General features: G+C 51.9%; 1 protein-coding gene across 1 annotated transcript; it reads left to right on the top strand.

The window, feature by feature from the left end:
- The first annotated feature begins 11,359 nt into the window (after positions 1-11,359).
- C1QL2 (complement C1q like 2) lies at positions 11,360-12,848 on the top strand. Its single transcript, XM_032638082.1, is given in 3 exon segments — positions 11,360-11,569; positions 11,571-12,044; positions 12,669-12,848. Coding segments are annotated over 3 exon segments (864 nt in total).
- Positions 12,849-14,065: the final 1,217 nt, after the last annotated feature.

The following is a 14,065-nucleotide window of genomic DNA, read 5'->3' as shown; positions in this document are numbered from 1 at the left end:
CTCTTGGAGACAGAGGCCATGGCCACCTGTACTTCCCGCAGACCCTTCTCATGTTCATGTCAACATGGGCCGCACTCAGCCAGCTGACTCACCCTCTGGCGTGTAGAGTAGCTTTGCCAATCTGTGGCGGAGGAAGCCCAGGCAGAGCTTTTCCGGGTGGAGAGCCAGGAAGGGAGTAAGGGCGAGAGGTAGGCTACCCACCTCCCTCGCATCTCCAGAGAGGGGAGCCTGATGCACAGTGGCTGGAGAGGCCCTCCCCCCACATGTCTACCTCCCCGCTTTGACCACCAGGCCAGCCCTGATGAAACTAACCTCCCATCATGACAGCCGGTTTCAGCTGAGCCTTATTCTCAACTCTACCCCTTTCCCTCTTCAAGTCACTACTCTCACTGTGAGAAGGCAGTAGAGAGGGACCTAAAATGCTCTAGTGTTCATCAAGTGTTGGGGACTTTGAATACACGATCTCATTTGTTCTCTCCAGAACCCTGTGAAGTGCTGCTGAGACACCAGTTTGATGGCTGAGGACGCCCAGGCTCAGAGGGGGTGTTGCCCAGCAGTAAGAGGCCGGGATCTGAACCCAGCTCTGGCACCAAGATTCACTCTCTCTCCACTTCACAGGCTGCTTTCCCCTGATCAACCTGTACCGATTCCTGGTACCCAGCTCCCAGGCTGCACAGGCATATTCTATTGTTCAGAAAGCCTCTACCGTAGAAATTCAGACTAAAGTGTTAGAGACTCAAGAGGTTGCCCTCCCGTAGGGTATCTGCATTTTAAGAGGGCTTCAAGCAGGTGGCTGTGCTCAGTTCTCAGAGAATGCTCTTTTGTGTAGCACAGGGGCTGACTAGGATTTGGGGGTTAAGAGGATAAAGAAGGGTGTGTAAGGCCTGGGTTGGAGTGGGATGGAGCTCAGAGCTTAGAGATATGTGTGTGCATGTGGGCAGAGTTGACATTTACCTCGAATCCTTAAACCCCAAGGGGTAAGGAGTATTGCTAACTTTTTAAAATGAGGAACAGGTTTAGGGAAGAGAAGTGACTCGCTCAAGATCACACAGTTGATAAGTGGACGAGGCATGAGCCATTCATGCTTTTCATGTTACTGTGCTAGTAAGCGGTAGAGGACTTCATGTGTCACCCTTTGCAGGCAACACGCAAGCACTGACAATGAATTAATTATGCCTATGATGAACACCAAGTGTGTCCCAGGCATTGTGCTATGCAGTGGAGCCCTAAAGATAAATGGAATGTAGTTCTTGCCCTTGAAGAGCTCATAGTTCATTGCGGGAGAAAGACACAAAAAGTAATCATTGCAATTTACTGTGACAAATTCTCTGACCAAAGGCAACTCCAAGCCAAAATGTTGCTTTAAGATTTTAGAGAGTGACTAGCTTTCTTACTAGATTCACAGAAGGCTTCTCCTAGAAGGAGACTCTTGATTTAGGTTTTGAAGGCTAAAAGGAATTCATCGTAAGTTTGAAGAAGTGAGGACATTCCAGGTGGAGAAAATGGAACAGCTTGTGCAAAAGGCTGTGTGCCACTTCTGTGGGAACCTTCCATAGACAATGCCTTTACCTAGCATTTCCCAGATTGGGTTTCACAAATATCAGTGCCCCTGGTAATAATAATGGTAAGCAATGGTTTTCTAGGGCTCACTACATGCCAGGCACTCTTCTAAGAGCTCTCCATGTATTAACTCATTTAACTTTCACAACAACACTGAGGTAAGTGTTATTATCTCCATTTCACAGACGAGGAGACAGTGACCCAGAGAGATTAAGGAACTTGCTCAAGGTAACACAGTCAATGGCAGAGCCAAGATTGGAACTCAAGCAAGAATGTTCTAGAATCTATGCTCCAGTGAGTACATAAAATCTGGTCAAGGGAAAATAGCAATAATGAATATTGGCCTAGTGAAAGTTCTAGAAAGTGCATCAGCTAAGCAGACATACACATGCAAATTTTTCCACTCAGAGCTTTCCAAATCAATTTTATACAGGAATACATTTTTTTTGTTTTCTTTCAAGAATGAGTTCATGGAAAACCCTTTGAGAATTGTTGCCTTATCCCTAAGAGTGACTCCAATAGAGGCTGAACCCTTTGGCAGGGGGCTGGGGGCTGGTGGATTTTTCTGGTTCCTGACGGTCCCCCATCAGGCCTGCCCGGTGACCATCGTCTCACAGCGCTGCAGCTCTCCCTGAATGAATCTTCCAAGACCGTGTGTTTCTTCCACATACTTTACAATGCAAGAAAAAAAAAACTGTTAGGGTCTGGAGGAAGCCCTTTTGGTATTGTCACAGCTGCATTTTTAATCTTCTGCTTGATTTCTCTCCCTCCTGGCTGAGAGGAAAAGTGACTGTTGGAGAGGGTTAGTGGTTGCCTCATTTACTGCCATGTTTCACGGTGTGTGTGTGTGTGTGTGTGTGTGTGTGTCAGCATGGTCACACAGAGTGAATAGCCAAGAGGAAGGAAAGTAGGGAACCAGAGAGGAAAAAACAGTTCCTCTCAGCTACCCAACCTCTTTCCCAGACAGAGGGGAAGTCTCCTGTGCAGAGGTGAGGCTTGGAGAGAGAGGGCAAGTGTGGAGGTTCTAATATTTCCACACAGAGCTATGGCTTCCCGTCCAAGTCTGGGAACATGAGTCAATTCTTGGATTTCTGAAACCTGATCCCTTCCTGACAAGGGAAGTCTGGCAGCTCCAGCCATTAGCACCACGGACAGCGGCAGGCCTGCCACCTGCACCCTGGGGAAGGGCTGGACTTCCCTTGCTCCAGAAGCAGATAGGCATGGGCGGGACTGAATTTTAATAGGATCACAGGGTATTTTTTGCACTGTGAGATGGGGTCTTAGCTGGACTTGCTGTCATCCACACACCCCGCTCCCACCCTCACGTCAAATCAATGAACAAACACAGGGTCCTAGAGAAAAGAAATGCTTGCCAGGGACCCAGAAGACGGTGATAAGGGAAGTCACTGGAAGGTGGTACTGGAAGATACACCCACATCCTCCAGGAGTTCACAGAGATGGCTGAGGTCCCAGGAACACTGTGGCAGTGTATTGTTTGATGCCTTGCCTTGTCTGTGTTTTCAGGGCCAGGAAGTATCTTCAGTGCTGAGCTTGGGGTAGCTGCCCCGTTGATGTTGGTGCAGAGGGAGGAGGGCCCTGCTCCATGGCCAAGCTCTACATCTGCATAAACAAAGAGCTGAGTCTCCCTCTAGGGGAAACCCTTATAGTCTCAGATGAACTCCTGAATCAAAAGCCTGCTTCCGTTGGCAATCCATAGGCATGTTTTCAGGACATGGAAACTTGCTTTATTAATAGCATGAGGTACACACAAGCTTGCAAAAAATCCCCACAGACAAGACAAAACACTTCTCTGGTGGCCTCTGGGGCTGTTGGTGGCTTGCTGTGCTGCCCAGAGAAAAACACAAGCAACGCTGGATTTCCTGTCTCATTCCGCTCCGTCCCACAAATGCATGTTGAGTGGTCAGTCCCAGGGCCAGCCGTGTGGGGATGGGGAGACTAAATGGAGGGGTCTTTGCCTGAAGAACATACAGGCTCCCAGAGAGGAAAAGTCACTCAGAGAAGCAGGATACTGCAAAGGCCATCCGAGATTGTCACATGTGTTACCCCAGCCCCAGGCATAGATGGCTTGAGTGAGGCAAGGTCCATATTAGTGGATGTTATCAGGACGGCAAGAGAGGAGGTTGGGAAAGTGATCTGTATAAGTGTACTCAGTCAGCAAGGGCGGGATGTTTCTGCTTTCCGCTGTATCCCCCATATCTTGCACATAGTAAGCGCTCAACAAATACTTCCTGCATGGATGAATAATTGGAGTGCCTGCTAGAGGACTGAGAGAAGAAGAGTGGGCAGTGTGGCTTGAATGGCTGGTACATTGTTGCTTAGTGGGGGGAGTCCCAGCTGAAATCACTTCCCCTGGGGTTTTGGAGAGAGCTGTCTTTGGCAGCTGGGCATGTTGCAGGGGACTTGGGCCCTGGAGAAGGCAGGCGAGGGATAGCTACAGACCCACAGCTCTGTGAAGACACAGCCAAGGCCAGCTCCTCAAAGCAGGGATAATCTGGGCTCCAGCCGCAGTCTCTGAGAGATCCAGGCGAGGACTTTCAGAGGCTGGCTGACCCTCTTGACTCAAGTGTGTTGCTGCTGCTTCTAGGCTAATGGGCCCGGCGGGCACTTCCTCATTGGCCCCTGGGTAGGGTTGTCGGAATATCTTCAGAGGCTGAGGCTGGAATGCTTCTTCTCCTCCCCGTTCAGCTTCTCAGGAGCTAGAAATGCAGACAGAGCCCTCAGGTCACAGTGGCCCAGCCTCTCAGATCAGCGGGAGCCTGTGTGCTCAGGCCCATGCACCCTCTGTCCTGTGACTGTGGGCATGTGTTCCTGCCTGAAAGGACTGGGAGAGGCTGTGGTACCCATACCTGAAAGAACACCTAGGCCAGGGCCCAGCAGAGAGTAGAAAATGTTATTTCCCTTATCTTTCTTTCAAAGACATCACTCAATAAACACAGTGAAAGACTTGTGAGGGGCTGGGGACTCGGTATAGAAAGAGAGGCACAGGGCAATGCCTACAGTCATATCCCCAGAAAGTCCATAAAGAAAATGGAGCTAGAGGGCAGAGTAATCAATGTTTGTGGGGAGTGGGGGCTTGCTGGGAAGGGTAGCATGTGCAGCTTACTGTCTACATCAGCCCTGCACAGTCCCCTCTGCTCTGTATAGATCAGCCTCTTCACTGTTCCCCAAACACCCCTTAGAAGGCTCGACCTCCATTATCCACCCAGATCGCTGATCAGTTCAAATCTCACCTGTCCTTTAAGGTTATTCTCTGTCTCTTCTTCCTGGGACAGACTTCCTCAAGGGTCGTGGCCACAGTGCCTTGATCTTAGAAGCCTTTTCCTGTCTATACCCTTGTCTACACCACCTAAATGATGTCTTACATGGCTGCTTGGGAGCTTTCTTTTTGTTAGTCCCTCCAACTAGTCTGTAAGCTCTGTAGCAAGGACCTCATCTTGAATCCTCCCTTTCATGCTTCCACCTACTCCACCCCACTCCAGCACAGCACAGCATTCTGCATATAGTAGGTGCTCAATAAAATTCTTACTGAGAGAATGAATGAGCAAATAAATGAATGAATAAGGAAAGAAGAAAGGAAGAAATGGAGAGAGGGAGGGAGGTAAGGAGAGAGGAAGGAAGGAAGGAAGGAAGGGAGGGATGGAGGAAGGGAGAAAAATCACTCTGGTTTTTGCAGAGGCTAACGGGAACTTGTGTGGCTGACAAAGTTGGTTCTCCTTCTTTACCCTCCTTTCTTACTCTTCCATCGTAAAGAGTATCTTTTAAAAATTTTTACTCCTTTTGCAAATCATGACATGAACTAACATAAGTGACATTTTCAAGCAATATAAAATAATCAAAAGTTATGAACGTTTACTGAACACTTACTGTGTCCTCATGATAGTTCCTGCCCTTGAGAGGCTTACAGTTTAGTTGGGAGGTAAAAGTAACACACGTGAATTCTTTAGCCGGAGTGACCTATGGTTGGTGCTCCAGATCTGGAGATACATGTCTTGGATTCCAACATGACCTGGAGCAATTGTTGGGAAAATTACATCCCCTAAGGATACTTGTCAATATATAGATTCACCCTCCCCCCATTTCCTCAGCTGTAAAACAGGGGCACGTATCTCACAGAACATTGCAAGAATTAATATACCTAAAATTCTTGACAGAGAGCCTGGCCATAGTGTTCAATCAATATCACCTATTATTATTATTGTTAAAGATATAAAATTTTTATTGAGCTCCTCTAATGAGTCAGTTACTAAGAACTTCGGGCATTGGATTATCATAGCTTTCTCTTGATTGTTGGTTTCCCCCTTCATACTGTACCATTTTCATTAGCACATAAACATGCTCAAGTGTCTCCCATCTTTGACCTTAAGATCTTGTGTGATGTGGCCCCAGCCTACCTCTCTGAATTCATATCATAATGCCCTTCCCATTGGCCAATGTATTCAAGATGATGTTTCTAAAGAGCTTACAGTCCGGTAGGCTCACAAGTCTAATTGAGAGAAAGCATGCCAACACACAGCCATGCCAGATAGCAGCTCTTTTGATGCAAACTCAAATGACACAAGTAGAAAGAGGTAGATGGGGTTAAGGAAGTCTTGCAGGCCAGCAAGAATGGAAGGTACCACACCTGTATTGTCCTCCACTGCATGCTTAGCACACAGCACCTTGCCTGGCATACAATAGGGGCCAATAAATACTTGTGAGACTAATGAATGACACAACGCATAAATTAATAAATGGTGTGATTTCTGCCCTACTGGAGCTCACACCCTGGTTGGGGAGGCTAACAAGTAAACACATGTTTGATTGCATGATTCCTGATGGCAGGAGTATATACATTCAAGGTAATTTAAGGGTACATGGGCAAGAATTGTCAATTCTGCTTGGGGAGAGGTTAGGGGAGATTTCAGACAAGGGACTTAGCTGGGACTTGAGTCCAGGGATGAGTCCAGAGGGATGAGGGGGGACAGGCATCCCAGGTTGATGACACTGTAGTGCAGATGAATGAAGAGTGGGACTCATTGCCGGTGGGAGTCACTAAAGTAGCAGATAAGACAGTGTGTGACCAAGTGTCAAACTCTGTGTCACAGACCACAAGGGCTTTGTGACGTGAGAAGGTGGAGGTGACTGGCTGGCTCATAGTAAACTGTCAATGCATGTTGGTGGAAGGAACGCAGACTGGATCACTAAAGGTAATTTGGGGACAGATTTGAGTCATTGCTGGACCTTGAAATGTAAGACTACAGTCTAAATGGAAGGCAATATGCTAATAAAGGTCATAATTAATATTAATGAGAAGACAGTCACCGATGATGACGTGCATCACCCGGGAGAGCAGAAGCCACGCAGATGAGGAGGTATGTCTGGCTCTGCCACGTGGAAGGGAGGGAGGGAGGGCAGGGGAAGGACTTCGTCATGACTCATGTGACTGGCGGAGAGGAAGCTGCTAGCTCTCCACCTGCTCGAGCTGCTGCTGTCCCTGCCCTTGGGAGAGAGGGCTGGCCTTGGGAAGGAGCCCTCCTCCCTGCAAGTCCATAGTTCCTCCCAGGAATGCTGATCCCCTGGAAAGGTTGCTTTGCCTGAGGTCTGTGAAAGTAAAAGCCTGAGTAGCAAACTTTGCCCCTCCTTACTTTTCCCCTGCCCAGATCCTGCAGGGGCAACAGCATTGAAATTGGGAGATGGTGGTCCGCAGGGCTGAGGCATTCAAAGTGAATGCATGCCTGGAAAATATTTGTCCAGGTGGAGCTGGTGACTGAAAACACTGGGCAGTCTTGTTAGAGGGCAGGAAGCCAGAGCAGGGCAGTCTGAGAGGACTGTGGGATGGGTGGTGCAGTCCCCCTTCTCAAAATGCTTCTGAGAAGGATAGGATGTGTGGATGATCTTTGGGTCTCTCTGTTTTTTAAATAAATCCACTTTCCCCACCCCACATGTGCTTACTGGCCACATGTCTCACTTTGGTGGTGGTCTTAGGCATGATGGTGGAGGTCCAAAATACCAGTACTTAATAATAACAGTGAACCTATACAGAGCCAGCTATTGTTCTAAGGCCTATGTATTAATTAACTCATTTAATCTCTCAGTAACTTGGAAGTGACATTTGTCATTCCCATTCTACACACATGGAGACCGAGGCCCAGGGAGGTGAGCAATTTGCCTAAGGTCACACAGATGTGAAGTTGCAGAGCCAGGACTGGAACCAGGCAGTGTGGCTCCTGGAATCACTGGCTCCTAGTTCTAGAGGCGGCCCTAGGGAAAGGAAGGGAAGGCTCCCAGGACCCAGCAAACAAGTGAAGAAGCTAGTGGCCAGTGCTATGTTCACTGCCGGGTTCTCAGAGCCCCTGGTCTGGGTGGCAGGAGGAGTCCAGCTCTGTTATATGGTGGAGGACGCTGGTCAAGCACCTCACACTTTCAAAGCCTTTGTCTTCTCATCTGAACAATGGGAGAATGATTGCTAATCCGTAGGACTGTTGGGAGGAGTATGCGAAGCAGCAACTACAAAGTACCTGATGCATCACAGTAGGTGCCCAATAAATGAGTCCCTTCTCCCCCTTATCTCCTGGGTCAAGTTTGCTTCAAGCTAGGTTTAGTCACCTTTTCCAGGAATCTGTACTGAGGGCCTACCAGGTGCCAGATATTCTGCTATGCCCTGGGAGAGACACCAACAAAGGAAGAGGCTGGACCAATGTGTAGTGGGGAGGGGAAACAGGATGAATTTTTAAGTAACCCATGAGAACACAATACCTGATAAATGAAATGTTCTCCTCAAAGCAATAGCCTCAGGAAGGAGCACAGTTGTTCCAGAGACACTGATGCTCTGTCAGACACTGACGTCAGCCACTGACTCTCCTCCCAGGCCCGGTCTGGTGCGTTCCCCCGTCAGGGAGAGCTGGGAGAAGAGCTTGCCTTTTAGGAAAATGGAGTCTTGGAGAAGGGAAACGACCCACCCAGAGTCACAGACAGGGTGATGAGAGCAGAACCAGAAGACAGGGCTTTTTTTTTTTCTTTTCCTTTTTTTGCTGGATCATATGGCAATTTAATTTTTTTAACATCTTTATTTGAGTATAATTGCTTTACAATGGTGTGTTAGTTTCTGCTGTTATAACAAGGTGAATCAGCTATACATATACATCTATCCCCTTATCTCCTACCTCTTGCGTCTCCCTCCCTCCCTCCCTATCACACCCTCTAGGTGGTCACAAAGCACCGAGCTGATCTCTCTGTGCTATGCGGCTGCTTCCCACTAGCTATCTATTTTACATTTGGTAGTGTATATATGTCCATGCCACTCTCTCACTTTGTCCCAGCTTACCCTTCCCCCTCCCCGTGTCCTCAAGTGCATTCTCTAGTAGGTCTGTGTCTTTATTCCTGTCCTGCCCCTAGGTTCTTCAGAACCTTTTTTTTTTTTTTTTTTTTTTAGATTCCATATATATGTGTTAGCATACGGTATTTGTTTTTCTTTTTCTGACTTACTTCACTCCGTATGACAGACTCTAGGTCCATCCACCTCACTACAAATGACTCAATTTCGTTTCTTTTTATGGCTGAGTAATATTCTGTTGTATATATGTGCCACATCTTCTTTATCCATTCATCCGATGATGGACACTTAGGTTGCTTCCATGTCCTGGCTATTGTAAATAGAGCTGCAATGAACATTGTGGTACATGACTCTTTTTGAATTATGGTTTTCTCAGGGTATATGCCCAGTAGTGGGATTGCTGGGTCGTATGGTAGTTCTATTTGTAGTTTTTTAAGGAACCTCCATACTATTCTCCATAGTGGCTGTATCAATTTACATTGCCACCAACAGTGCAAGAGGGTTCCCTTTTCTCCACACCCTCTCCAGAATTTATTGTTCGTAGATTTTTTGATGATGGCCATTCTGACTGGTGTGAGGTGATACCACATTGTAGTTTTGATTGCATTTCTCTAATGATTAGTGATGTTGAGCATCCTTCATGTATTTGTTGGCATCTGTATATCTTCTTTGGAGAAATGTCTATTTAGGTCTTCTGCCCATTTTGGGATTGGGTTGTTTGTTTTTTTGATATTGAGCTGCTTGTAAATTTTGGAGATTAATCCTTTGTCAGTTTATTCATTTGCAAATATTTTCTCCCATCCTGAGGGTTGTCTTTTCATCTTGTTATGGTTTCCTTTGCTGTGCAAAAGCTTTTCAGTTTCATGAGATCCCATCTGTTTATTTTAATTTTTTACTTCCATTTCTGTAGGAGGTGGGTCAAAAAGGATCTTGCTGTGATGTATGTCATAGAGTGTTCTGCCTATGTTTTCCTCTAAGAGTTTTATAGTGTCTGGCCTTACATTTAGGGAAGACAGCGCTTTTGGTGTCCTAGGTCTTACCAATACACGGAAGCACCTCCCATCCTTGCTTTATTTTTCACAAGCTGCATTAGAGATGGATAATTCTTCTCTAAATCAGGTGCCACAGCTTTGGCTCAGAATGGCTTTGGACTCTTTTTTTAAATAACTAAACCCACCTCAGCAGGAGGGAGCTGGGGATGTCCAAAGGCCAGCTGTCTGTGGATCTGCTGGTAGTGGCTGGCTGGGAGTGGGAGCTGAGTGCACCAAGGTTACCGCCAAGTGCTGGGTGTCAGAGATCTGGATTTAAATGAACTTTGCAAGGGCCAGACCTTCCTTGGGTAGAAGAAAGGGGCTAAGGCTAGTAGACTCTTGTTTTCGGGGCTTTGGGCTTTTCAAAGAGTCATCAAAGAGTTGGTGGGCTGCTCTTCTGAAGCCTATTTGATAGCTTGGAGTCCTCAGGCTAGGTGTGTGAAAGACCTTCCAGAAGCGAGATTTATTCCATTCTGAAGAGGTAACTCAGAAGGGCTTTCAGAAAGTTCTCTCCTGGGGCTTATGGGACTGAGGGGGTTTAAGTCTACTCCTGCTTGCAGGCAGGGGGTGGATTAGGTGACCCCCGAAGGACCTTGCTGGCGTCGGGATTCCGGGGGCCTTCGTGGCCACGTAGAAGTGCCTGTGGGCGCCGGTGAGTGTGCCGTGGGTGAAGGCGCGTGAGTGTGGCCGCCAGTGGGTGTGCCCGAGGAGCTGGGCCCAGGCTGCGCCCGCTGCGCCCACTTGTGGCTCCCAGGCGCCGCCAGGAGGAACCGCACCCTCGCCGTCTCTGCCGAGGGAGCCGCCGGAGAGGAGGAGGACCGAAGGCTGATGACACGAGGGCGCCGTCTCCCAAGTGATGGCAGCGCGCGCTGCTTCCTCGCCGCCTCTGCAGCTCAGCCCCGGACTCCTTACGTCAGGGTAGCTGGGTCCCCCCTCCGCGCGAGAGCCAGCGAGCAGCTGGAGAGCAGAGCAGAGCAGAGCGCGCCGCGGAGCCCCGGCGCCCCTCCCTGCGCACGGATCCCCCGCCTAGGCCAGGCGAGCCGTGCAGGAGGCAGCGCGGCCGAGCCCTCGCGGGACGCCGCCTTCGCACCCGGCTCTCCCCGGCCGCAGCGGCCGGGACCCGTGGGGCGCCGGGCTCGTCCCTGGGAGCCCCCGGCCATGCTCTCCGGGCCTCCGCGGTTCTCCTGAGCAGCCACCCGCGCCTGGGCCAGGGCGCCCTCTTGCTGAAGTAGTTGGGCGCCCGGAGCAGGGGGTCGCCACGTCGGGGGCGCGGCCGGGACCCACGGAGTCCGCCCCCGAGCGCGGGGAGCGGGGCCGCCTGAGCCGCCCGACCATTCCCTCCCCGGGCGGCAAGGAGGAGCTGGTGGCGGTCGCCTCCCGGCTGTGGCAGCGGCGGCGGCGCGCCTGCCTGGCGGCCGTCGGCGTGCTCCTGGCCATGGCTCTGGGGCTGCTTATCGCCGTGCCGTTGCTGCTGCAGGCGGCGCCCCCCGCGGCGGCGCACTACGAGATGATGGGCACCTGTCGCATGATCTGCGACCCGTACAGCGCGGCACCCGGCGGGGGCCCCGCGGGAGCCAAGGCTCCACCGCCCGGACCCAGCACTACCGCCCTGGAAGTCATGCAGGACCTGAGCGTCAACCCTCCGCCCCCCTTTCATCCAGGGACCCAAGGGCGACCCGGGGCGACCCGGCAAGCCGGGGCCGCGGGGACCCCCGGGAGAGCCGGGCCCACCTGGACCCAGGGGTCCCCCGGGGGAGAAGGGCGACTCGGGGCGGCCCGGGCTGCCTGGGCTGCAGCTGACGGCGGGCCCGGCAGGCGGTGTCGGGGTGGTGGGTGGCGGAACCGGGGGCGGCGGCGACTCTGAGGGCGAAGTGACCGGCGCGCTGAACGCCGCCTTCAGCGGTCCAAAGATCGCCTTCTATGTGGGTCTGAAGAGTCCCCATGAGGGCTACGAGGTGCTCAGATTCGACGACGTGGTCACCAATCTCGGCAATCACTACGACCCCACTACTGGCAAGTTCAGCTGCCAGGTGCGGGGCATCTACTTCTTCACCTACCACATCCTCATGCGCGGCGGCGACGGCACTAGCATGTGGGCGGACCTCTGCAAGAACGGGCAGGTCAGTGACACCCCTACTCCCACCTCCACCCCCGCAGATCCCCGCGGAACCTCGTTCCCACCCTGAGCCCCGAACCGCCTGGGAACCCAGCCTCCTTTCTCCCCACTTGCCAGCGCCCGAGCTCGCCCCGGCAGGGAGCGCACGATAGCATCCCGTTTCTCGGGGCGCCGTGGTCGCAGTTATCCCATAGCTCCCGAGGTTGTGTTCCCAGAGCTCCGAGACCCCGCTACCCAAATTGCACTCTCCCCGCTATTTGCATACCCGCCTGAAGCCCCGTGGGCTTCTTGGAAACCTCACTCTTCTTTGGCTCTCTGTGCCCCCCATTCTCCCCTGTGTCCTCCCCGTCTCCTTTCTTCTCGGCCCCGGCCCCTGCTATCCGCCCGTCCCCGCTGGGTCAATGTCCACGAAGCCCTCTCTCTCCCTCCTTCCCGGACTTGGAAACTGCGGAGCATAGGGGACCGGGAAGGAGTTGGCTAAGTTGGAGAGAGAGCGTGGAGCCTGGGTGGGAGAGTGGACCCTGGAGCTGCAGGCGGAAGGCCGGCCAGGGGGCGCGCCACGTGGGGGACAAGGAAAGGGCCCAAGCACGGGTGCCCGGGCCCACCCACTGCGGTCTCTCGCCCCCAGGTCCGGGCCAGCGCCATCGCACAGGACGCCGACCAGAACTACGACTACGCCAGTAACAGCGTGGTGCTGCACCTTGATTCGGGGGACGAGGTGTACGTGAAGCTGGACGGAGGGAAGGCTCATGGAGGCAACAACAACAAGTACAGCACGTTCTCGGGCTTTCTTCTGTACCCGGATTAGAGGCGCCGGGAGCGCGAGGTGGGGTGGCTTCTGGCCGCCCTATGCCAGTGGGAGCGCTCTGTTCCTCTGTTCCTTGGCGAGGACCACTCTCGCTTCCTGACATCGCTGGAAAAGACACATCCCTGCTGTCCTTCCTGCCCCGCTTCCGATCTCAGTGTGTCTGCGACTCGCCACGCTCTGGACTGCGCTCACGGTCTCTGTCCCCAGCCTAGGGCGGGAGAGCGGGACGCCAGAGCAGAGAAATGAGCGTGAATCTGAACCCCGGTGAGGCGGCAGTGCGGACTTTGCAAACCTGATTGGACTCGACAGGCCCGGAGGGACGCCTGCCCTCTTCCAGTCCCCCTCCTCCTAGGAGTGCCCTGAGACTGAGGGCTCCCAGCCCGGGCCACCCGAGGGAGGCCAAAGTGAGCACGAGCTCCCTGGGGCATCCTTCTCTGTGACCTGAAATACTTGTGCAAATGTCCCCGTCTATAAGCCCAAATCCCACCCTCAGCAGAATCCCAGCAAACGGAAACTCCATCCTGCCTCAGACCCACTGCAATGCATTAAATTATGTTTTTAGACTATGGATTCCAATGTCTCTATCAGCGTGGCCCCAGGACCAGGCCTCCAGGTGTTCTCCTTGACACGAAGACCTAAGCTAGGCCCTGAATAGCTCCATCTATACCCTGGTTGCCAGCCACTGCCTTGTCCCTGTCACCTGGGATGGGAGAAAAGATGTGGGGAGATGGGAGGGCAGCATCTCACCCTTTGCGGGGGGGGTCTCCCCTGGGCTGGGCTGCTGCCTTGAATTGGAGGGGCCCAGAGGAGGGTGGGAGGGAGATTTTGAGGGTGACAGGAGAGGGAGGTTTGGACCTTCAGGCTCCCAGCCTTGTGGGAGGAGGTCAAAGGCCAGGAGTTTCTGCAGAAGGAAAGGGGAGAGGAGGCATTTCTGCATAATGAGAGGCATGAATGAGGTATTTGCCATCTGGTGATGTCTGATATCTCCTAAAAGGAAGTACAGAAATCCCTGAGGAAACACACCCACTCAGGCATGTAGTACCCGTAGCACTACAGCTGATGTCCATTAACTTACACCAGCTGGGTCCATAACTCTCCAAGGAACTGGTAAACTGAGGCAATTCTGTGGACTCTCCAGCTTGCGGAATTCACCCAGAGCTGTGTGGTAACTGAGATAGACTCTATCCCTTGCAGCGGGACACCCCCTTTTGCGGGTC

The sequence above is a fragment of the Phocoena sinus genome, chromosome 7 (genome assembly GCF_008692025.1).
Source record: "Phocoena sinus isolate mPhoSin1 chromosome 7, mPhoSin1.pri, whole genome shotgun sequence".
Lineage (NCBI taxonomy): Eukaryota > Metazoa > Chordata > Mammalia > Artiodactyla > Phocoenidae > Phocoena > Phocoena sinus.
This window is presented reverse-complemented; position numbering and strand designations above follow the sequence as displayed.